The 26,479-nt window shown below is 38.0% G+C and overlaps 1 protein-coding gene across 1 annotated transcript in view; it reads right to left on the bottom strand.

The window, feature by feature from the left end:
* Window positions 1–26,479, bottom strand: part of PTPRK (protein tyrosine phosphatase receptor type K) — a 379,785-nt gene that overhangs the window by 183,000 nt on the left and 170,306 nt on the right. The window contains exons 5-6 of the mRNA XM_053938166.1: window positions 25,230–25,345; window positions 11,047–11,221 (exon numbers count right to left, since the gene is read on the bottom strand). Coding sequence (XP_053794141.1) covers window positions 11,047–11,221; window positions 25,230–25,345 — 291 coding nt within the window. The remainder of the gene's footprint in view (window positions 1–11,046; window positions 11,222–25,229; window positions 25,346–26,479) is intronic.

Here is a 26,479-nt window from a genome sequence, read left to right as displayed (position 1 = left end):
TCATAGGAGACTTCATGACTCTCTACAACTCCCTAAAAGGAGTTTACAGTGAGGTGGGGACAGATCTCTCCTACTGTGCCCACAGTTAGAGGACCAGAGGAAATGGCCTTAGGCTGAGACAGTGGAGATTCATATTAGATAGCAGAAAAAAGATTTTTCACTGTTCAGATGGTCAAGCATTAGAATAGGTGGCCTGCAAAGGAAGTGTAGTCACAATCCCTGGAGGTGTTTAAAAGTTGCCTGGATCTGGCACTGGGTGATGGTTCAGGGGTTACTGTGGTAGTGCTGAGATGATGGTTGGACTTGATGGTCTTAAAGGTCTCTTCTAACCTTGAAAATTCTATCATTCTGTGATATTTTGTACTTACATCCTCCTTTCTTGAAGGAAAAATGTAACTTTAAATTGACTGTAGAGAGGCTTTTCCCTACCATCCCTACTGACCATTCTTATTAGTCTGTAAGATTTCTAATAGAAGTCAATTCTAAGCAATTTTTAAGTCCAAATGTGTTCTCACTTTTTCCTAACACTGTTCACTGAGTTTTGTTTCTGTTTAGTCCCCAAACCCATCAATAGAAATTTTCTTTTTTGTTTAATAGTAAAGAATTCAGGAAAGTGAAAAATGTAAGTTTTTACCATGTATAGACATCAACTGAGATGGTACACTCAAATTGTTTGGCAGTACAAGACATGCCAAAAGGCTAAGAAAACGGACACAGAATAACTACATGAAATGTTATATAGGAGGTCCTGGAAACAAATAAGTTTAAAAAGAAATAAAATAAAAATCACAAAAAACTTAGGGAAGGCATGAAAATTCAAATTCTAATGCAACAGTGTCATCCTTCCTTGTGAAGGAGGTAGGACACAGACTCTGCCATTAGCACTGTGAACATACTTGGGGAACTGGGGAGAGAAACACATTCATTTTCCTTGTAACACTCCTTAAATGTTCTCCAAGACATGCCTGTTAGCAGCTCCATATCAATCTCAATGACAAGCTCTCTAGTAAACCGACACTTCCAAATTCAACATTGCATCTCAGCAGGAAGAAATCTATCTTTCTGCATGTAGCTAAGCTTTCCTCTTCTTCAGGAGAGGCAGATATGTTTCTCACCACTTTCTATATAATTCTGCAAATATTCCAGCAGTTAACACTGCAGAAATATTCTGCAATATGAATTATTAAACAGACAAATATTTAAAACTCTTTAGGAAAGAAAAAAAAAAAAAAAACCTATATCCAAACTACTCTGAGCAAACTTTTTGTAATCTCTTTAAAATTATCTTCAAATAACTCCCCAGCCAAGATGATTAAAGGTCATTGACACATTGCAAAGCATATTTTTATGAGATAAATTCCATTGTAATTGCAACAACTTTTCCAGCGACAATTTAGACATAGAATCAAATTATCCATTTCATTTTCATTTACACCTCATGGGCTAGATCATTTATCATGTTTCATGATAATGATCAGAGGGCACATAGAAAGTGATTTCTGGAGGTAACAAATTACCTATCGTATTACCACAGCTTACAAGATCCTGTCAACAGGTACCACACATAAATAAGAGGTAATTAAATTCACCATGTGCAGGAGCGTTTGATATGCTGCTTGGTTTCCTAGAAGCTGGCAAAAAATCTAGGTTACTAAATTCAGCTGCTTAAGTACAATAGTTTAGCTCTTCATAACACATCAGGAATCATTATGCCACTAGAACACCAACAGGTAGACAGCATGCAGTGGGCTTAAGATCTGGAGACGAATCTCTCATCATTGGGTATTATTGCTTCTTGTCACTGAATCATCCATCATGTCTCTGAGACAGCTTGGAATGATAGCACCAGACCCTCACAGTACTGCTCCTTGAACTCTGTCTCATCCATCTTTTGCATCATTCCCCATTTGCAGCAAAGTATCATCTCCTTGCTGCAAAACTGAGTGTGAACCTGTAATGCCTTTAACCTGCAGTGCCACTCTACTAGTAATTGATTTCTTTTTATTGCAGGAACAGTGCTCACTGAGGCTACGTACAGCTGCTGAGGATAAGAGATGGTCAGAAGGGTACAATGCAAACACCTGTGTCTTTAGCAGTATGACCTATTTTCAAGGAAATAGTTATATTTTCATTGCTAGCTATTTTATAATGTGTGTGCATTTATCAATATATAAAATTGGTATACGAATATATATGCAGTTTGTTTTCCTGCAGTTCAACTACAGTTTAATAGCAAGATTCACCCAAATGCAGCTGAAAATAAATGTCGATGTGCCTTCATTTTGTATTTTTGTTAAGTGATTCAGCATTAGAACACTGTTAGATTTTTAAATATATACTAAAGCACACAGGTGCACCTGCATTAAAAAAGCAACTTAAATTAACTCCACATTGATCATGGCTAGACTTCACTAGCATGATGACTTGTGTACCATAAACCACCCAAGACTAAGCGTTTTAATTCAGCTTCATCTGAATGCTGTTATAAAAGTTTAATAAATCAAAATGATCAAAATGCCCCCAGTGGCAGGTTGGGATTCAGTTTCCAATTCAAATTCCCTTTAATATATGGCTTCTCTGACATCCTGCATTTTCTGCCACCTATGTTGAATTCCAAATGCACTCCTTTTCATCATTACCATGCATCTACTCATCGGCCCCCTTTTTAACAACTCTGCACAATACAGAGATGTCAAACCTAGAGGGGTTTTCCCCTCCCCAAAACTGGAAAATGATGGCAAGTAAGGGAAATTTGTCCATACTTAAGTAAATATTTTAACCTCCATGGTAATGTCAGTGGCATTTAAACTGAGAAAGACCATCCAGAGCTGCAGTATTCAAATGAAATATTTGATTTAAATAAATGTAGAGACAGACCAGATACTGGAAGGGAAATTATCCAAGTGAAATACAGCAGTGATGTGGTGGGGCAGTCTGGAGACATCTCTAATTAAGATGAGAAAAATCACTTTACTGCAAATGATCTTCATGTCACTGTACTTGGATAAAACACAGATATAAGAAACAAAGAATCCCCTTATTTCCTCCCTGAAGTGGCACCTGCCAGAAGCTTTTCCCTTGCCTCTTTTTTTCCTTTGCACTGACTCCTATCAAGCCTAAAGGCCAACAAGAATCACTATTCAAAGTGATGCCATTTTAATTTCCTAAATGCTCTATTTGGTGTTTTGATTCACTTAAGTAATTTCACAATAAGAAGGCACGTGAGAAAATGGCAGAGGTATAGGAGAGCACATAAACAGTGAGATCTCACTCATGCAGTCACTGGTGCCACATCTGTGGTATCACCAGCAACACCATTTTGAATCAGGCTGAGTGAAGCTGCATCCTGTCTCAGCTTTGCTGGATTAGGCAGAGCAGGTGATACCCAGTTTATGCTGCCTGTAAGGGGGCTGATAACACCTGGTCTGCCGCAGAGGCAGGAAACATGAGGAATATTACCTAAAGCCAGCACAAAACCTGACAGCACAGAGCTAACTCCTCTGCAACTGCAAGCCCTTGACTGATCTCTCGGACAAGATCATTACAGGGTCCCACTGATTTTCATTGACCCTGCAGCTGTATTTATTTTGCCAAGCCATAGCAAGGTCTCCATAAGAGCTGACAAGAACAAGTAGCAGTCCACTGCCTGGCAAGCAGGGAAGGGCCCTTTTCTGGAGATTTGCTTTGAAAGCACATTTCTGCCTGAACATTTATGTAACATGGTCAAAGATGGCCATCAGAAAACCAGTCAGGCCTGCTATATGTTCATTCCTGGACACAAAATAGTGTCACAACTAATGACACAAAAAATAGTGTCTCACCTACTAATTATGAATGACAGAAGAAAAGATATATGTAGCTGTAGATGTGATCAGATGCCTAGAAATGCAACTATACTGACCTATAGAAAAGCAGCTCTCACAAAAGAGCAGAAATAGCTGTGCAAACATCAATCCAGCTAATTGTCAGCCTTCCTAGCCTTCCTCCTCCTCTTTTTTCTTTTGTTCTGATTTCCACCCAGAGCTTGTGAAAAGAGTATTCCCATCATGCTTCTTGCCACTGAGAAGTGAGCAGAAAAGAGAGAAGAGCTTCCACAGAAGCTATCCCATGTGCTCTCATGCAGGCAGTATGAAGCCTTGCAGAAAACACAAGACAAACTCATGCTGCTTGGACTTGTGAATCAAAGTGCCACAAAGCATCAGCATCCATCATGGATGTCAGGGAAAAACATACATCAGGCAATGAAAACTATAAATAGAAAAAGGCCCTTGCACCAAGCGAATTAGTTAATCATTAATCTGTTCTGGTTCCTGCATGCTTATGAGTGAGAAACTAAGGCACAATACTTATGTCCAGGCTGAGAGGGTATTGCCCTTCACTTAGATGACATCTGAACCACGGACCCCTGGGAAAAACCTCTAAGTTGGCAAAGGATGCTTCTACATCTACTTTTCTCTGATACTCTGCCCAGTGACTGGCTATTGGGGCAGGACACAGAGCTACAGGACTTGGGTTTTTGCTCTGATCCAGACCAGTCACCTTTAAGTTCAGCGAACACATTAAAAAGATGTGTATCAACACTGAAATTGCTATTTTTTGCCTAATGAGAATATTAATTTAGCCTATATCAAGCAGTACAAAATTCATGTCTTGTGAAATAAAAGCAAAACATGTGCTTTACCTTAAATGTTTCAGGTTTTCCTGAAGAACACATCAGAGCTACAATAAAGCATCAGCTGACATTAGAAAAATTTCAAGAGTCAGCTGGAGATGAGATGGCTCAGGGGGATATTGCCAACAGGAGGCCCTGGGCACCAAGTGAACTACTCTGAACAGCAGGAAAGACTTTTTCTTACTGCAATAGTAAGAACTAACACAGGTTGCCCAAGGAGGCTGCAGAATACCCATCCTTGGAGATTTTCAGAAGCCACCTGGAATTGTCCTGGGCAACTGGCCCTAGGTGATTCTGCTTGAGCAGGGCAAGTTTGGTCAGATGACCTCCAGAGGTGCCTTTCAAACTCAGCCATCCTGTGATTTTCATTTCAGATGTAAACCTGTGCAGCCAAGATTGCTCAACACAGAAAGATGGAATGGAGCCTATGCCAAATACCTGGCATTTCTGTTACCTCATGTGAATCAGTCTCTCTGGCTTCTTCGAAAAATCCTGTCAAAACTATTTTCTCCTGCTTCTCCAGCAAAAGGAGCTTTCCTGCACTTCCTGAAGAAAATGAGCGATACATCTCTTAATTATATAAACCAGAGACAAATATTGCCTGAGCAACAGAGCTGAGCAGAGTTACTTCCACAGAAGAGTTGCCTGAGCAGAAAGTGAAGCTGCTATTCTTTCTGATATGTAGACAAATGATGAAATTGAGACTCCTATCTCGTTCAATTTATTCATTATGAGCATAAAGACTTTCTGAGGCATTTCATCCTTCTTATGTAAAGGAGGCAGGATTTGACTTCAGGGTGAAAGCCTCTCTTTACCTGCTGTAAGAAACAGAGGATTGAAAAATAGGAAGATTCACATGTTAAACCTACTTAAAGAGGATAAGATCTTAATACAGGAGAGAAATTAAAACCAGAGAATGCCACAAAAAGATCAAGTTAATTGGATCCCTGACTCTCTGATGAATGCTTATACCTAAATATACACTCAAGATATAATTTGTGTTTTATTAGCAAGGTTTAGAAAAACTTCACAAAATAATTTCCTTCTTTTTCTAACTACTGCGAAGTAATTATGACATTGTCATCTGCTCTTGCAGGGATACAGCCATGAGAGAACTAGGCTACAACTAATGAGGAAACCTAAGAGTATAAAGTAATTTGAAGATGAGCTGAGTGTCCAAGAGAGTACCAGTATTAATATCAATACTCCAGGAATGCATCTTATGAACCAAGCACAACAGCCACAGGGGTCTTCTGACAATAGTAAAATATTTGCATACCTCTATTGAAGTCTGCTGATGATTCGAAAGGAAACTTAGCCAAGGTAGTGATGAAAAGCCCACAGACTTCAATAACTTGGATTGCAAAATCTCTCTCCTCAATTTCCTCTCTGGTCTGAAATTCAGTGAGTTCAGAAAAGCACACACCAAAGGCCCTCCTCAAGACTTTTCAAAGATACAGTCCAAAGCCACTGTCTCTTAGAGACTGAACTTCTGAACACATTACAAAGCATCACTAATAACCCGAACTGTCTAATACTTATGATGGTGGGTAATATCACCAGAGGGGATTTTTTTTTTTTTAACAAATTTCCTATTTATCTGAGAACTTAAAAATGGAGAGCAGAAATACGGGGCATTTTGCAAAATTGGTATAAAAATACTTCAGTCCATTTGTAAGCAGGGGATATAAATTCAGGCTACCTGATGTATTTACTTTTTACCTACCACCTAGTGCTATCCTTGACATATTTTTAAGTCTGTTATTATACTGAACAAATAAACCAAGTCACAAAATTGAATACACACATCTGAAGCAAGCTTAGAGATTTCACTTATTTTTCCAGACAAAACAAGCACCAGTGAAATTTGGAAAGTGCATTTCAGTCCACAGCTTTCTCAAATGGAAATATTTCAAAGTTTTCTTATAAGAGAAAAAGAATAATGCTCCCATGAGAATTACTTGCCAGGGGCAAACTCCACAGTGTTCTAGCATCACCAGTAACCAGCCAAATTACTAGCTTTCCTATATAAAATCCCTAAAGACATTCAGACAAGAAAGCTAGAAAAATCACTGCCAGGCTTGCGTAACAGGAGCTGCTTCTGATGGCAAACTCAGACCAATAAGGCTAACAAAGTCAAGTATAATCACAAATCCCACCAAAACTTGAACTTAGAAGAGAGACTGCTAGCAGTGTCATAACAAACACGAGAAATAATGATATCCAAACAGGTCAGATGCCTAGAAACAGGCCAGTTCTTAGAACTTAGGATTTTTGGAAGAACATTCAGAAGACAGTAGAGGAAAACTGCCTTTGTCTGCTGTTACTAACTGGGACTTATCAGGTGCATGAAGACAATTCCATATTTAAACTATAATTCAAGGCAGAGACCTCCACTTGCTTTGAACCCAGCACAGAAGAGATGTTTTGGTTGGAAGAAGAAATGTTAAAAAGAAAAAAATTCATGTAGTAAAACCATAAAAAATTGCTGTAATTTATGGCGCAAATAAAACTTATAAACTTATCAGTAGAACCAGAACTCTCCACATTATTATTATTATTATTAACAAATGTTACATTTGACTCATACATTTTGAGGTTTTTACCCTTTATTCTTCTAACTTATCTTTAATTCTAACAAACATTTTCTTCCAAATCATATGTGCAAGATCCACTACATAAAATAAAATGGACCATATTTCCTGTTGATTTTGCAGCATGTAATAGCATAATATCAAGTTTTGTATAGTTATTTTTCTAACAATGTGCAGCTACTTTGCTAACTAACCACATGAGTATGTAACATCAGCTTCATCCCCATCTCACAGCCACTTTTAACACACCATGCCAATTAAGAAGTTGATCACAGCTGCTGTGTTGGACACTACCTTGTCTCTTGATGCACAAGGTAAATTTTCTGGCAAATACTGACAACTTCAGAGAAAGATTCCAGTACATTTTTAAGAGCACAGAACAATGAAACAGTACAAGAACTGGTTATGGGGCAAATTTCTCTACTGATTGAAGATCATAACATTTGATACTGTAACTCAGAAAGGCTACACAGTTGTATATCCAATAACACATGAGCCAGGGCACAGGTGATCTCTTTGGGCACTTCATTCCTACAATTGCACACTAAGCAGCAGAGATTTTGAGATAAACTTGCTCTCAAAAGCAAGTAAGAAACAAGTAAAAAAGAAGGAAATGATCAGGGGCTTCTTGTTCACTCTTACCTACCACAAATACTACAAATACTGTTCCTTCCTCCCAGCATCTCTCTCAAGTTCCAGTGCAGACAACCCTGAAGACTTCAAGAAATTCCCTTCCCAGAAAATGCCAATTTACCAGGGAAAATATAAATAGACAATTAATCTGATGGACATATTCAGGAGGGTAAGTCAACTAACAGTAATGACAACTTCCTGTCATTGCTGTAAATGACCAAATTCACTGTAAAAGGAAGGGGAAAGGGAAAACTCCTTCTACACGTATCCAAGAATAATAGCAGTGCCATAGAAACCATGTAAAAAAAAAAAAAAAATCAATACAGTGCAGCCACTGAGCTGGGAGCTGAAGACCAGCTCTAAACAAAGGTGAGACATTAAATCATTGACTGGAACTACTTTTGGTAAAACCTCATAATTTAATTACAAATCCTATCCTAGTTCAATTTTTCTTCAAAAAACTAATCAGAGTAATTGAGTTATCTGTTTCAGGTTCTTGAAATGTATACCATCCCTCCCAGGTAACTACATTTGTAATAGAGTTTAGAACTCCACTAAAAGTAATTCTTCTCCTAAAGCTCAAAATGAAATAAAGATGTTTCAACATAATGTACATTATAGAAATGGAAACTTTCATTACTCATCAAGACTAACTTATAGTTTGTTCATCAGCAAAGTATCAGATGCCTCTACACCTGTATTATGGTATCACACATCTGTATAGGCATGGGATATATCCCAAGATATATCCATATCTTAGCCATGAATGCAAACACCAAGGTTTTGAGTTACTGTGCAACAACTCCTGTTCCTCATCCCTCGTTCCCTAATAAACAGTGTTGTCAATAAAGTTTGGCTTTTACAAACCAAAGACCCTATCGTTACTCAGAATTATCTAGAAGCAATACTAAAGCCATGACAAAGTAAATTGTGTTTCATCGTTTTTTTTCCCCTCCTCTGGCTGTGAGAACACACAGATCAATACTCTTCAGTATAAGAATTCTGCAGTGAAAGTTTCATTTGTTACAAACAGCAACAAAAGGGCCCCAAGCATGCCTTGTCACTTCCAGTTTAGAAGGAAACGCACTAATAAACTCTTCCCCCTGGGTCATCTTTGACAACGGGCAATACTATGCCAGCTCTTATTAAAGGCAATTCATATCAGTGGCCCAAAAATTTCCTCTAAAATTATCATCTTTTGTATCCATGTAGCAGGATGTCAGCTTTAAAGTGCCACTGAGATATAGGACCTGTCATTATGGTTAATTTTCAGTACAGTTTTAACACCAGGGTAGCTGATCCCTAAGGGTATGGGTATGCTTTTTTGGCTAACAAGATTTATTTAGCGGTTATCCAGACAAACAAGAAAATATATTACTGTATATTGCTTTTCAAATACATCAGCAAGCAATAAATCCAACTATAAAACATATATCTTTGTTCTCTACCATGATGTCAAATAGATGAAAATGGTTTTGGAAGGTTTATCTTTGAGGGCATTTTTTAATATTTTTATTTATATACATGTGTATATGTGTATATGTGTGTATATATGTATATAAAAAAAAAAAGTTTAGATTCTTGGACTTCCAAAAAAGAGCACACAAAAAGTAAAATTAACCTTAAAATAAAAAAACCTCTATAGCTGCTATATATATAGCTAAATATCAAATTTATGTTTTGAGACATAAATATGGTGTTTTCTATGAAATTACCTAAGTTTTTCAGCAGGACAATATGATGCATTTTAAAAGATGGTACTATGAAATTTTATATTCTTGGGGTTTTTTTCTGAGACAAATAGTATTCTTAACACCATTTTATTGCAGTTTTATACTAGGAAAAAAAAAACTTAATTTATTGGATAAACACATTGATTTGCCCTGCCTTTCTAACAACAGTCTGTTTTCGTGCCTCAACAGGACTTATTTCAATTTATTAGGATGAAGACCATCTTGCAGTTTCCTAGACAAAAGGTGCATCCAACAGAATAAAAAGAAGCTCTTAACATGTTGTCTAAATCTTTTGTATAGTCAGCAAGGCCCATTTTTATTGATGTTTTATAGCAGCCATAAAACCTGGTTGACCTCAATCAACTGGTCTCCCAGGGAAAATACCTCTGCCAGCAAATACCAGACAAAAAATAGGTCAGGGCATTTCCTGCACGGCTTTAATTTCTACATGCTGAGGACAAACTTGCTTGCCCTGTCCCCGTTCCAGATACAGTGTCTGACTACAAGGTGCCAAATTGAGCGAGCAGCCCGCTGCTCCACCAACGAACTGAGCGAGAGCCCACCACGTGTCGGACCCCTGCACCCACCTGGCCAAAACAGCCTCTCCACCAGGCAGCAACCCCACAAACAGATTTTGTACACCACTCCTTTTTTCCCGGTTAAAAAAACTAAACTTCACCTCAACTAAGAATGAAACAGGCAGTTTTGGAGATAACATAGTTAGGTAAGGAGTGGTTCAATAGTTTATTCTAGACCATAGAGCACACAACTTTGGAAGTGAGAACTGAACTTCTATGTTCAACCACATCCTTTGCCAGTCAAGATCATACATGTTTCCAGAGGAAAAAAAAAAAAAAAAAAAAAATCTCCAACTTGATCACACCACAAACAAGCTATGGCAAAAAAGTATTTCAAGGGGGAAGAGCAAATTTTCTTTTTTTTCCATTTACTTATTTATTGGAAATCATCACAGAACATCTCCACAATGCTCCCAGTAGTCCTTGGGTAGGCGAAAGTTTACAACTCTTTTAATCTACCTGTCTCCCAGGTAACAGACCAACGTATTATTTGCTCTACTACCAGTATGCTCAAGGCAATAGATTTTAAAAGGGAAAGGTAATTATGTATAGGTGGAAGCTGATTTGCACCTTAAGTCCAACAAATGGTATTCCCAGAAAAGCATGCAGGCACGTTCCACACACTGTGGGATCAGGGTTTTTCACAGGTGTATTCCATGGAAAGCAATTTTAAGAAGCTTTGCAAACCAATCTTTCATCTTATGCAAGTTTCACAGGGTTATCTTTGTAGGATCGTTTCAGATCAAGGCATATGTAGGCTAAATAAAAAGTGTAAGCAGAAAACACTGGTATTAAAAGCATTTTAATGGATAAAATGGAAATAAATAAAACTTTACCTCGAACAATAAGTTGAGCAAAGTTTGAGACTCCAGAACCTCTCTCTGACTGAGTTACACAGCGGTATAAATCCTGGTCAGTTTTTGTCACCTCTTGCAACTTAAAGGTAGCTGCAAATCTTCTGTGATTGATATTTTTAGTCTGAGCAACTGGAATATCTTCCCCATTTCTTCTCTGAAAATAAGAGTAACCAAGGCAGAGTTAACTCAAAAGATATAAAAGACATTTATCATTATCATCATACAAAAAAGATACAAAAACCAAAATCTCAACCCAAAAGCATTCAGACCCTGCTACTATGCATTTCCATGGTAGAAGAGCTCAGTACTGAGGTCCAATCAAGAAACAAGCATTACTCAATATAATTTCAAAATCAAGCTGGCAGTGCAAAATACTGGCACAAAAACATGACCATCACATACTCAACTGCAACTGCCTTACAGCTGGAATAATCCTGGGACAGCCCAGCAGTAGCAGTTGTACTCCTAAGAAAATTCATTCAACTGTAAGCAGATTTACAACACATACAGTGGCTGTATTGTAAGATATATTTAAACAAACCTGGCATTGAGGGATTTCAAAGGTCTGAAACAGTTCTTTTTCACCAACCAACCAATGTTTCCTTTTTAATGCTACCTTTTATCTGTCCAAGTTCAATACCTTCTAAAATTTTAGCTTTGTTATACTAAGCACCACATATCCGTCTAAAGCTAGCTGAAATAAAGAGTGGAGGGCAGGAAGGCACTAAAAGAGAAATAACACAGATCTCATTTAAAGAAAGGAGCTTAGAGTATTCTTAAAAAAAAGCCTAGCTACCACAAATCACTGAAAAATTTAATCTGTCTGGAGCTGCGGGGCCAGGTGACAGGTCAGTAAGATAGAAACAGTTTGAGCTCTTGTGGGGTCCTTTTTCCTTATTACCATTCACTTAAATGCTCAATTTTGATTTCAGTTGAAAAACAGACCCTCCACCAAATGTCAGCATTAAAAAACACCCAGAAACATGCACAAAGAGAACAATGTCACTGCTCTCTCCCATGGATCAACTGCATGTTATTTCCTGACCAGGATACAGTTTCTTAGCACTCAGCATTGCTCAGTCCCTGGAAAGATGGCAGCATTTGCTTGTAACCACTCATTCTGCTCAACACATAGCAAAGTGTGACCTCTGTGAACATTTTTAGCTCTAATCAACCCCTGGAATGAGAAACTTCATTGAGGTTTTAAACTCCAAGCTTTCTAACACCAATAGCACTACTTCTGAGCCACAGAATTTAATAACCTGAAAGCCTGTGGCAAAACACAAAGGGAAAAAAAAGGAGATGATTTAATGCTGCATGTGTATATCAGCCAGCCTCCTGTCACAGACAGGAGTACTTCATAACATTTTACATCTACCCTTTGTCGTCCTAGCATGGCCTAGTCGCTTTAAAAGTTTTGTGGTAGATTAACCAAGGCTCCATCACCACTGAAACAAGCATTCACTCTAACTATTAACATGTTTAAACAGATTAATTCTATTTACACCAAGCAGGCAGATTTCAGTCGCTCACATTCCCGTACATGCCAGACCATGCCATTATCTTTACCAGCTGTGGGTTTATTGGTGTGATTTTCTCACTGCAGGAAGACACTATCTGGTTTCCCTCACCCAGCCACCCTCTCTGCCATTTCCTCAGGTGTCAGCTGAGGCCTGATTAGGCCAAAAAAACCCACAAGATACAAGAGCAAAAACAGATTTCCAGAACAAAAAGGCACACAAGACACTTCAAAAAGGTACTCTTATTGCTCCTCCCTAAAACTGTCATCATCTCATAACAACCACGAGCAATCACAGGGGTGGTCTCTCAGAGGCTGTGCCCAGGGCAAAAGCAATGGATGTTGGGCTCTAGGACCCCTGGACCAGCTGTGGTGCAGCCAAGTCCCTCTGTGACAGACACAGGCTCCATCCTCCCCTCTGTGGGTATCTGACTCCGATTCAGAAAAGCTAAGGAAGTTTTCTGATGCCTGCAAATACTCCTACACATGAAAAGCCTTATTGAACTTCAGGAATCAATGAAATTATTAAATTTCAATATCAAACAAATGAGGGATGATGTTAAAGGCTTTATTTCAGTGATGTTTAAACAACAGTAAAGTTATTTTGTGGGAAGTGCACCTTCTCCTCCAGCTAGCTGTCTTCTTTTGATAGAAAATACTAAATTTGAAAGCAGGATTTTCAGACTTGCACTCCTCACCCTCCTCAGGCCTGCCCCCCACCCCCCCCAGTATCAACCAAAAGTTTGGACTGTCAGAAATTTAATTTGTTTTTAATTTATTTGTTTAATATAAACCTTGGATGTAGTGCCTTGAAATAACCAAAAGAAATGAACCTCATGGTACTTTCTTTCTCTCAGGCTTATCCTATGCCCTGATGGCCTTGTCACATCATAGCCACCCAGCAGATGGAAGTCAAACTCCCCCCACTAAACACAAACTTGCCATGATTGTCAAAAATATCAAGCAGCCAATAATAAACCAAAGGTGTATCTTTAAACCTTATATGATAGCAGGTTTGACAAGCAAACCATGTCATGCAGTCATTCTTGTTCTGCTATGAAGGGAAAATACATATTAGGAAGTTCTCTAAAATGAAGGACTCCATTTCAGTAAGTCCACTGCTTTAAATTGGAATGCCAAACGTTTAGTCTGCAGCAGAGAAGCACATCCAAGCTACACTATATAAAATAATTTACACTCTGAAAATCAGAACTTGCTTACTTAAGCTCATCTGCATGCTTCAAGTTGAGAAACAAAGTGAATTTGTCTTCTATTTAAACTGAAATATTAATTCACTTCCAGAGAAATTAATTAAAATAAAATTTGACAAGTTTTACAATTCTAGAGCAACACCTCAGATTTTCTTTTTTTATTTATATCAGTGATTTCCTACCATATTATCTTACAAGGCTTGGAGCAGTTGCTCTAATTTCTCTGCATTCAAATTTGTTTCTTGGGAAATAACTGCACAACTACATTTTCACAGTCCTTCTCCATGTATAGATTATCCATTAGAATATTTCTCCATCATTAAAATTATGAAAAGTTTGAACAGAAGACAGTTCTCATCTGAAAATGAATGTTAAAGAAAAAACCCTGCATTCATTTCAGCGCATATCCTTTACACTGGTAACCCATTAGCCAGTCAGAGTTCAGATGCACTGTCACGATCTCTTAATTAAATTCTTCTTTTTAATGTCAGAACATAACTACTGATTTTAAAGGAGAGGAAAGAAAGGCAGCAGTGCTCTCTGCTTATTAAGGGTTCCTGGTACATACTGTTTCAATTTATGTCCTGCTCACACTGAACAGAGCTTGAAAATGCTGCTCAATTAAGTTTTAAAAATTCAATTTAAAATTAATGTGGAGTTATACTAATGGGTAATGGCTGTACCCTGTGTGATCCTTGGTTCCTCCAGTCTCTTGCTGTCTGATTTGATAACCCTGAATTGCTCATTTAAGAGAGGTCACCACCAGGCAGTTCTCCTCTTTTGTAAAAATAACTGGGCTTCACAAAGAACTACTCTCTCTAAACACTTGATTAAAAGAAATATTAGCCTGTGAAAAAAACCTCCTTATTTCTGGCATTCCAGGCATTTAAAATTACAATCTTAAATAAATCGCTCTGATTTCAAGGTTATTTTTAATTTGATAGGAACATGATTTTATTAAACTTTTCTCAGGCAATGAAATTAGATGATCTATATTTTAAATAAAGTCAACAACAAAGCCTACGCAGCTTTAAAACAATCTTAGGTAAATTAACAATTAGTCTTAAATCTCTCTCTCTTGCCTTATGAAAGAAATCAAGCATTTAATAAATATGAAATGCAATTTTAGTGGATCTTTTAGAACCCGAGAGGAACCAAAAGAATCTAAACTCCAACATCATATTTAATTGGTAGAATTTAAGTGCATATCTTATACAAATTAAAAACTTATCAGCCTTTCTCCCTTAACTTTGCAGTTTGAAAAGTGGTAAGCTTTGCTTTTTTTGGTTAAATAGCAATGAGATACCTCTCTGCAGTGATGCTCCCTCTAAATTTTCCAGAACCCTTTTTTTCACACCAGTGATTTTTATAAGCCTGGACAGCTCAACCTTACACATCCCCATCCTTTTTTTTACTGTAAACACCTTAAAATAAGCCTGCTCTACTGCTAATAATTACAGTCAACTCTGGTTGCCTTCTCGGGCTCTCGGCTGGATGCTGGGATGCCTCCAGAGATCAGAGGATGTCAACGCTTTGGCTGCAGTGACATCCACGTTACTCCAGCAGCAGTGCCCTATCAGCTGCCCTGCCCTCGCTCCCTGCTCACCTTCCCTCCTGTGCTCATGCAAAAAAAACAACCTGGAATATGAAAAATCTTCCTGAAAACTCTCTCCCTCCCCATATATTATCATCACCAAACAGCTCAGCTTGTGGTCGGATTCACTGCACGGCCACTGGCAGCAGAGGAGAGGGCAAGTTATGTGTGGTAAGCGGGGCACCAGTCCACAGTTTGTCTGGGCAAGCCAGTCCCCAGAGCTGCAATCACAACTTCACCAGCAGCACAAGGGCTGGAAAGATAACCCCACCAGCCCAGGGCATTACACCTCTGCTGCCTTGAGGAAAGGGGCATTTGTAAACAACATGTTCCAAAACATTCCTGGGTTTATTCATTATGTAAAGAGAGAAATGTCTCTTTTTGATGGGGGAAAAAGAGAGGGTTGACTGTGGATAGTTTGAATGCCAGCAATAATGCACAATCTCTGCCAGACCATGTTTAAAAAAAAAAAAAAAAAAAAAAAAAATTAAAAATGAGGATAGTGTTTAAATTTTACTTTATATGCACCTGTCTGTCCCTTCTCCATAGACGTACATATTCTTTTAAAGCATTTAAGACACAATTTCCAAATGGAGAAAAATCTAAAACCATTTCTTTATTATTATTATTATTATTATTATTAAATTTTCTTCTTTTACACAAATGTCTCGATATGTTCTTGGCATTTTGAAATTTATTAACATACTGGGAACATCACAAAGCATGACACATATTTATTGTCTGAAATTATAAATAAAATTTTATTTTTTCCCCTCACAAAGGATTTAATTACTGAACAAAGTGGGATTATTTTTCCAATTTTATTTATAAGTACAAAATTTAGACTAAGAAATCATTTTTTTCCAAGCAGATAATGAATTAGAAATATAGCTTAAGTAATATGCCTAGATAGTCCTATTTTCTTAGAATAAAAGAAGGTGAACTAGCAATTTCTTTTGTTTGATTGATTATTAAGGGGAAGAATTAAATATTTTTTGAGTAGGAAATTAGTAGGACTTGCTTTAACTTTCTGGTCTCCTACATGCATAGCAAACTAGAATAAGATTCTGCTTTCCAATGTGCATTCATTTATTAGCAAGAAAAGCCACTCAACTTTTCCCATACCAACATACACTGAAGATCATTAACAAATGTGACAAGCCAAGCTTTATCCTGCATGCTGCACTGCAGTACAGAAAAATCCTCGATTACTTAAAATCTCTTGGTATCTTGCACTGCCGTTACTCAGACTTGTCCCCTTTGAAGTAGGGGACAAATTTCTATCATGCTGCACCCTCCTACTGAAGAAATCAAGGGCTCTGATGAAATAATCTAATTGAGAGCCATCTGGCCCTTTAGAGGTGGCACTTCTAATTTATTTTATTATAATAAGAGCCACCCGAGGCAAACTAGCAAAATTCATAGTAGCATGTCCCTAGCCATGCCACCATACATATAAAAGCCACACTCACTTTCTCTGAGCATTTTAAAGCCTCTTAGTTTAAGCCTAATCGAACACATGTTGAACATTCAAAAAAAAAAAAAGTTGTGTGTGGTAGTTTTTTTTTTTTGTTTTTTTTTTTTTTTTTTTTTTTTTTTTTTTTTTTTTCTCTTTTATGGAGCTTTTCAGAAAGCTTTGGTTCTGGAATGCAGTGTTCTTGGTTAAAAAAAGAAACAACAAGCAACCAAAAGCATAATTCACAAAAGTATGGATTCCAGATAGAGTGATTTAAGGTCTATGTCACCTCGAGCAGTGCACGGTGAACTACAGTATTTATCCTGCAGCACAAAATATAAAAATCTGCTTAGTTAGAAGACAATGAAGTGAAAAAAATGCACAAAAACCCACCACTGAGAGCCAACATACCACAAGACAGCTCCTTACAAATTTCTCAGCAGAAAATTTTACCCTTTTCTAAAAGCATCCAAGCCTACCTTGGCTGTTCTTATTCTTCTGTATTTCATTAAGTACTGCAGCTATTTGAGAGAACTAGGGCCTGGGGTATTAGGCTACCTACCACACATCACACCACTGAGGAGAAGACAACCTGAATGCGGGTGATAACAGACAAGAATCCCAGGACAGAATGGCCAAGGAATTTATAACTACATCTTTTTGTATACATTGCCTTTATTTCAGGTGTCTCATCTACATGGGTGTTTCAGCCACTGGCTGACTGAGGAGTGACTACCAGGACTACACAGAAGGACAAACTTCCATGGCAGCTGTTCTACCTGTAAAGTGCAAAATGGCACTCTACAGGTGTGAGGGGGAAGGAGCACCCACCGAGGCCACAATCAGCAGCACAGCCCCCAGCACCAGATGCTCCAGTCACCACAGGACCCCAGGGAAGGCCTACAGGGAGGGCAACTCCAAAGGCTGCTGTGTAAACTAAATGGCTGTTAGCTATGCAGACCAGAGGACTTAGCTAACTGGGGAAGAATTAAATTAAGACCAGGAGGATTACAGTATTTCATGTTGTTGAGACCTAGGATGACCGGGCATCTAGGGGAAACTGCCATATTTATCCATGAAGCTGATAAATTGAGGCAGGAGAGAGGGAGAAAGGTTCATTCAGGGTTAAATGACATAGATAGCATCAAAGGTGAATAGAAGGGCAAGAAAACAGAGGAATAAAAAAACCTTTGTAAAACAAACAAGTTATGAGTACTGTAATTTTCCTGGGTTGAATATTCTGTATAACCATGTCTGAATCAGGAGTGTGTGATACAAAATAAATTACAAGTCAAGGAATTTACAAGGAGCCTTATAGATCACTTCAAGGCAGCTTTTCATACAACTTTGAAAAAAAGGCTTGGGAAACCAGAATGTCTATCACAGCCCATAAACGTGATGAGGTGAAAGTGAAGGTAGAATTGATAAGTCATTGCAAAAGAGCCCATTATGCCTCCTTACACTGTGTCTTCCTTTCAAAAACATATTTTCTGTAAGTAAAAGCAACCAATATGAATCAAATGAGGAAAGTGAAGTTTCTGTGCAAGCCTGAAGCATAGCAAAAAACTTATATCCTGCCTAGCCACTGTCAGTAATCAAGATAAAGGTAAGATGATGTAGACTTGAACAGGATTTTACCAGCTGAGGAAAGAAGGTTTGGCACAAACAGCCCAGTTTGCTGTGCAGATTAGTACTTGCTTTAGGCAGATGATGCTGATAATCCAAAAAAGTCTTCTGTCTCCCAGAGGCTCACCCACTGCTACCCAGGGAGAAGAGCAAAACCACAGCCATAGGCCTTCTCTCTTCCTGCAGCCTCCACACAACTTCATAGTTCCCACTCCTTAGGGCAAGCAGGCCTGACTGACTTACTTCAGTTCAAAACCAAAAAGCATCAAACTTGACAGTTGACCAAAACCTAAAAGGGGATCAAAACTCTCCATCACAGTTCCACGGCAGAAACCCTGCGGATGCTAGCAAGACATCTTCTCTGAACTCTCTCTAGGCAGCACTGAATTAAAAAGCAAAATAATAAAGCTTTTCTAACATTCAAAGTATACTCAGCTCTCCTTAGCTTTCAAGGATCATAAAATTTGTGCAAATCAACAAAAAACATTCTTCCAATGTAATGAACATGGTGAATAGGCAGATGCACTTTAACAGCAAATGTTTTATCGTCAAACTAAAGAAAGGGTATCTTAACTAGTTAATTAACTGTATCAAAATGCAATGTTATCTCAAAAGGCAAACTTACATTAGAAAGCTCATAGAAAGTAACATGCAAACAAGGTAAAACAAAGTTAAATTGGACGTGACTGTCCTATTAGAAATGCATTTTTTCTGAGACCAAAAGCAAGCCTCCCAGCACTCACTGTTAGGTTAGCTAAATGGTTTACCCAAAGGCCCACACTCCAACCCTCCTGCTGAATACTAATCCATGTCTTCACCTGGGAACAGCAGAAGGAAAGGACTTCTGTTGCATAACTTTTCCCCTTTGAGAGGAAATAGCCCTTCCAGAAAGCAAAACAAAATAGTCAATGTTTTGTCCCTCAACCCTTTGCCAGAGGCACAAATTTTTATACAGCCTTTCTAATCTAAATTCCTGGAATACTATGTTGGTCTTGCACAATGCATCATCACAGGATACCATCTGCAGTCCAAAGACTTGTTAAAGAGTGCATATATGCAGTACCTAGCAAGAAAAATGAATGATAAATATCATATCCCATTCTGTGACAACCAGCACCAAAACCCAAGACGATGGTGAACAGGGCACTGGGGATTATGGCAGTTTCCTCTACAAAAGGATTGGGATGCAGCCAGTTGTTTGAGCCCGAACAGACGCTTGCTCATCCTCCACTAACAGTTGGTACCGCTGGGAGGTCAGCCCGACTCCATTGTTTTTACAGCAATTTGCATTTTATTTTCCATAATGCTGTTTAATTTCACTTTTTCAATTATTACTCTCAGGCAATTGCTTTAATTATCTGTTATTCCATGAGGAAAGACACTTTCCTCTGGCAGAGAGAAGGGCTGCATCAGACCGTATTAACGCTGACGAGTCTCTCCACGGGCGAGCGTGGGGCTGCCGCGCCAGCCTTGGCAGCCCGAGTGGAGGGCGGTTAGCCAGCACCCACAGCTATTGCTGACAGATTGGCCCGCTCGCCACCGCTCAGATGGCAAATCTGCCCAGGATTACAAGGCGCATATTAAACCTTTAAATGCATGCAGCCGGTACCCCTTTGAATTTCAGATTCGCCAAGGCAAATGGTATCACCGCAGAGCGTGGCAAAGCACATCTGACTGCAAAGCCAGAAAAAGCCGCTTCCCCTAATCCAATGCTATGTTAATGCAAAGCTCAGCAATGATGGATGGACTCATTAGTGCTGCAGTTATCGCAATCTGAGCCAGGTGCCAAGACATATGGTTTAACAGATGTTCCAGCAAAATGCTCTATATACTGCACTGTACAAGTGTCCAGCTAAACCGGACATCGATAAGACACTGAAAATCGTATTGGGCTTCTGGGAGCCACAGTGGTTCCCAGCTCAGGAAGCCGTTAAACACAGCCCGATTATGCAAAAAACCCTATTGCTCTGATATCCCAATTAGATTGACAAAACAAATGCTGGACAATACATACACTGCTTTCTGGAGTCTTGGGGTACCCGAATGTTATTTAATCTCCCCATTCAATTCTATTTCTCTACTATCTTAGCAAAGAAATGAAGCTTTCTTCAAACAGAAATTGTCAAATGAAATAAGCAAACAGAGCCCCCATCCCACTCTTGCATTTTCATGTTTAGAATGCCCTGTGCACACTATTCTTTCAAAAAATGTAATACATAACACATATCCATTCTGAACAGAGGATTACCATGCAGATGCGACATGTTTGCATGCTTATTTACTGACACAACTCCAGTGGAATGCATGACATTTCACAGGAAATAAATAGAATAAAACAGGGGCCCCTTCTTACACTAATTTAGCAAATCAATGTGCACAAAGCAGCAAGGTGCATCAAATGTTAATAAAAGAAAAATTCCTTATTCTTTAAGCATCTTTTCAAAGAAAGAAAATTCATAGGCTTTAGAAAGAAAGAAAATCAACAGTAAGTGGGCAAAAACCAGTTAATTATTATATCTATCTATACACAATATATTCATTTCTTTAAGATTACACACACACTTATGGTCACCACCTACAGGAAAGCATTTTTCAGCAAGAAATTCTGCTAATTCCTAAAGCTTAGAAATCAGAGCATACCAAAGCATAACAGGTAGAAAACCTAGGTTACCACCTTGGGTTTAGGAACTCCTGTCACACAACTCAACTGCTTCAGTGTGGGCAGTAAGACCAAACTATAGCTGTTGGTGTGTGATATATTACAGTGGAAATTTTAAGAGAAGTTGGAAAATACTGGGAAAAAAGCCCCCCAGCATTACATTCTGAAGGGAATGACAAGTAAAAAAGATACTAAGCACTGTGAATGACTGAATGTATTTCAGAAACAACATCAATGTTAACATTGAAACAAAAACTAAGGACTTTGAAAGCCTTTCAGATTTGCTAATAATTGCAGATCATAAAGAGAATCCTTCAGCACATAACCATAAAAGATTTGATAGAAGATCAGGTTGAAAAGGTGAAGAACAAAAGAATCTGAGCTGCATTTCTGTCCTGCTCCCACACCTACTATTCACACTGTCACAAAGGTGTGTTTCAGATCATCTTGTTCAACCAGTTAAATCTCTTTATCTGTGCAAATATTTATTCTCTATTAATGCAGCCTCAACTTTTGAAAACTTCTGTTATCTTTAGTGCTTATCTTTCAATAACAGAGTTTTGACTGTCCAAAACATTGGTCCACTGAGGCTGCAAATTACAGAGGTGGCAGGAAAGGGATATCAAAGGAGACAAGAGACCAGATACAATCCAAAAACAAACAAACAAGAGCAGAATCTGCAGCCATGAAAGTCAGGAGAAGTTCAATTCAGTGTTAATCCCTATTTGTCTGAAATGTTTACAGACATATATTTATAGAAAATGGTGTTGATGAAAATACTGTCATTACAGCAGTAAACACATAGGAAACCGTCTATTGAAGTGCCTATTTTTGTCTGTTTTTATTTTTAGGCACATAAAGCTATGTGCACTTAATTATATATACACTGGGAAAAAAATAAGCATGGAAATGTACTTGCAGATAGAACATCTAGTATACGATCTAGGCCCAATAACTAAAAGAAAATTGAAGTTTACATAGGTCTACAAGGAGACACACTACCATAATCCCCACTTTTATATCATGTGGTTACAGTCTTTCCCTCTTCCCTGCTTCTAATCAAACATCCCAATCTTCTTCCACCTGCTGGCATTATTTATATGGGTAATTTAGACATGAATCAAGCTGGGGGAAAAGACACACATCAAAAAAGCCAAAAAACAAAAGACCAAGCAAACAAATTAAAATATAACAAAAACAAAGTCACAAAACCAGAAAAAATATGAAGAAATCAACAAAACCCAAACAAAAAATTCCACAACAACAAACAGTCTCTCCTCAATCTCCCTCCCCACCAACAACAAAAATCCAATTGGAGTCAAAATCTTTTTCAGTCAGATCACTTTCCTGAACTGACTTACTGGAGAGCTGCAAAACTCCAGATCAGTGCAGAGAGGGATCAAGAGGGTGGAGCTGATACCAGAGCAGCTCAGACAGAGCCTGGCTGAAGCAGCCATGGTACGCAGGACTTTGAACACAGAGCAGGGTGGCTGCTATTTTTTTCTACGTGCTGCTGAATCTACTTTAATTCTTCTCAAAACAGAAGACTGCAAGAGCCAGAGAACACTGATAGAATCTTCAACAAAATCTCTGCCTGCACATATTTACTACTTCAATGCAAGCATATGAAATCTTAGATCTCCCAGATGCAAAAAAAGCCTGATGTCCTAGATTGCTCCTCAAACTTTTCCTTATCAAAGAATGTGTTTTAATAGCAAATTCTTTGCTAGTTTTCTTTTCTTTTTTTTTTCTTCCTCCTCAAAGAAATAGTTTTTCTTTTTCAATAAGGACATAACCAAAAGCTATTTTCTCTAAAACTATGTGCTTGGCAAGTGTCTTCTTCCCCACCATCATCCACTTAGTTTTCATTTTTGCACTTTGTCTTTTTTTTTTTTTTAATGGCCTTTCTTGTTATGAGAAAAATACATTCCTGGAATGCTTCAGCTCAAGGCTCTCAAAAACAATTACTTAGGCATTTGATTTGATCTGCCAGCTCTTCCTTTCAGGCTATTTGGGCTTTATGAATCTTGAGTTTGGTCAAAGGTTAAAGTGAACTTTTTCCAAGTTATACTCCAGTGTTTCATGAGGCCCATACATATCCATGCCAGTTTTTTTTAAGGATATGGAGTAAATTCACTATTAGCTATGTACAATAACAGTGACTTTGAGTGCAATCTAAAGAAAATTATCCATATAGGGAAGGTTGCCAATTCACACATATTGGGAAAGTAGGATTGCGAGGTGGAATGATAAGTGAAAAAAAGTCACCCTTAAATTGGTGAAAAGTCAGTACTGTTTACAGGAGGAAAAGAAATAGAAGAGAAGCTCAAGTATCAAGGTATCTTCAAGAGTATCAGGGCACTTCAGAAGCCAAGGCAAGCAGAGTTATAACCTCTAAAGTACTTCATCTATCACACTGTGAGAAATTATCATATCTGTGATCCATATACGCACACACAAAAATAAACTACCCATGAAGCATATGGAGGGACAAAACATATGTTTTCTGAGTTGATCTGGCTGCTAGTTGGGCTTCTCCGGGGAGTGAAAGTTAGAAGGGATAATCTGTCAGAGTTAGCTGCCTCCAAGGAGTGAGTGAAAGGGAAGATTTCCAGCTGGCTGTCTCTACTGGGTCTTTCTGACCCACAATCAACTGAAAGTGGCGCTTCACAGGTTTGCTGGAATGCTCCTCGTGCTATTGTCTTGCCTTGGATATAGCAAAACCCAGGCCAGTTTCATTTTTGTGCTTTGTGTGCTCTATTTGGCAAGTCTGAAATCAAGCTGCTTTTTCTGAATGAATGCATTACATGTCTACTCAATTTAAACAAATTACTGCTCAAAGACATGGAGTACAAATCGTTCCTACTGCTGTGATACCTTTTCACTAAATGCAATGCAGTTACTGCTTGTGTTCCTTTTTAATGTTGCAGCATATTTGTCTAATAATACATTTTGCATATCAGATTTTTTAATCATCTTTTAAAAAAATCTCTTTACAGTTTCAAGCTTATCACATGCCTATATGCAACAGTTAGCCAAGGTTCATCAGCTCCACTATTAAAACAGAAATCAGTTTGAAATAAATGATTATAGTTCACTTCAAAATACATTTGACCAAAATTACATATTTTAAAGTTCTGACTATAGGTAATTTAAAAGCACGTTTCCCAAAAATAACATAGTTTTTAGTTCTGAAAATAAACAGAAATACACATTATAAGAAAATTAAGTTTTTGAGAACATATTTAGAAACCATTCTAAAGAGATGTTGGTGCTTAAGGTTTACATATAAACCAAAGAAAGCACAGAAGTTGTACATGTACCACTTAAGTGATTTTTAAAATCCTTTTTAAATCCTTTTTAATTTTTTTAAGAGCAACTGGAAACTTTGCCATCGTTCTATTCAACCAATGGTCTTAAATGTAAGTACTCCATTGACATAACACAGAGGAGACTGGGTATTTTGGAGGTGGTGTTAATTTCTTTTCTTTTTCTTCTCTCATATTAAGAAGGGTTATATTATGGTTATAGTAATCTTTTAAATTCTGACATACATACTATTCACAATTACACACAGGTAAAAGTTAAAGTTTCTCCTATTATGGAGACAGAGAAAAAGGACGTGCAGCAGTCCTTTTAGGCTCTTCCAATTAATATGCTACTGAGTGAAACTGAAATGCACACAGAAGTACATCCACATCCCTCCAGCCTGCTTGGACAGGTAATTTACGCGATTAAAAAGTCCTCAAAATTCATGACAGCTGTGTTACATCTGTGTATTACTAGATCCCAAATGTCAATTATCTGAATTTAATGATAGTAAATTTTTAAACAGAGGAGTTGATTTACAATGAGAGAAAGCACACAATGCCTTAAAGGGCCAACCTTATCCCAGCACCCACCCCAGTTCTTATTTTTAATTGAAGCTTTACAACATTGCAAAACTGATTACAAGTTTCTCCATTGAACAGACATAAAACTCCATTTAAACTACGTATTTGACATGCAGAAGAATAAAAGGCTTTGAATTTTAAATATTTCATCTCAAGAAAGCAGCTGGTCCTCTCACCAAATAGACTTGCATCAGTTAGCCTTACCTGGAGCCATAACTTGTTATTCACAGCATCTCTCCCTGTAGCAATGCACTGAAATGTAGCATTCTGCCCTGCATTGACCTCTACATCCCCCAGCCTCAAAAAATGTGGAGATTTATCTGTAGAGGAGGAAAACAAAAATTACAAATAAAAGTCATTATAAAAAAATAAAGGTGCCAGAAACATTATTATCTCCCTCAATCTCCATGTTTTTGCAATCTTTGGCTAAAAAAGAAACAGAAGAGAGAATATTATCTGTCTCATCTGTGTTTGAGGAGTGCTTTCAGTGCTTCCCCTTCTCCCCTGGTGATTCTACTAACTTTATGTTATACATGTGTTATAATAAAGTCTTTTTAAAATAGAAGCCAAAAGAAGGAGATCAGATGCCAAAATGTCAGCAGCACTTGACAAGAATTATCCCAAAGACTTTTGACTGTATGAAAGCCATCATATTGAGAAAAAACGAATTAGCAACATACTGCTCAAGCAAATAGATACTGTTCATGTTATTTACAACTCAGAGGTCTTGTTTTGGAAAACAAAATAATTTGTGGCATTGAATATAGTATTTCAGGAGCTGACAAATCTATTTGCCACACTGAGAAAGACTGTAGGAAATCTCAACCACCTGAAGGATTTACTAGACCTACAAAAGCCAATAGAAACATTTGAGGAATGGGCACATTACACAGCTCACTCACCCTTTTCTCAAGAACGACTAAAGAAAACTGTAGCTGAACTGTTCCTTCTTTGTGCTTACTAAAAAAACATGATGCGCAGGAAAAAAAACATTAAATTGGAACAAACAGGGTTTAAACATCAGTAACAAAAAGAGCTTGTCTGAATACCGTAACATACTGATAATGTGCTGGGATGACTGTACCCAAGTGCCTTTTGTTTTGGCACTTCAAAACAAAACACAAAAAGGGGAAGAAAATACATATGAAAGCCAGATATTAAATCCAAGCAGAGCTTTGCTGAGTACAGGCATCAGATAGCTGGGGTGGCTGAAATATTAAAAAGCTAACTCGCTCAAATACCCTGTAAGCTTGGTAGCTCCCGAGAGCTACGATTTTAAAAGGTTTGGAGTAGAAGAAAACAAGATGTGAGGTTGCCAGTGGAACTTTATTATTTGGCATCATTTTGCGAAGTTGGAGCAGGATATTGTTATGTTCTGGTCATTTCAGAAAGGAATTAAATTATCAGCCATGTGGTACATTAGAATGAAATCATATTTCAGAGAGGGTATGTCT

The sequence above is a fragment of the Vidua chalybeata genome, chromosome 3 (assembly GCF_026979565.1).
Source record: "Vidua chalybeata isolate OUT-0048 chromosome 3, bVidCha1 merged haplotype, whole genome shotgun sequence".
NCBI lineage: Eukaryota > Metazoa > Chordata > Aves > Passeriformes > Viduidae > Vidua > Vidua chalybeata.
Note: the sequence above shows the minus strand (reverse complement) of the source record. Positions and strands in the feature narration are given on the sequence as shown.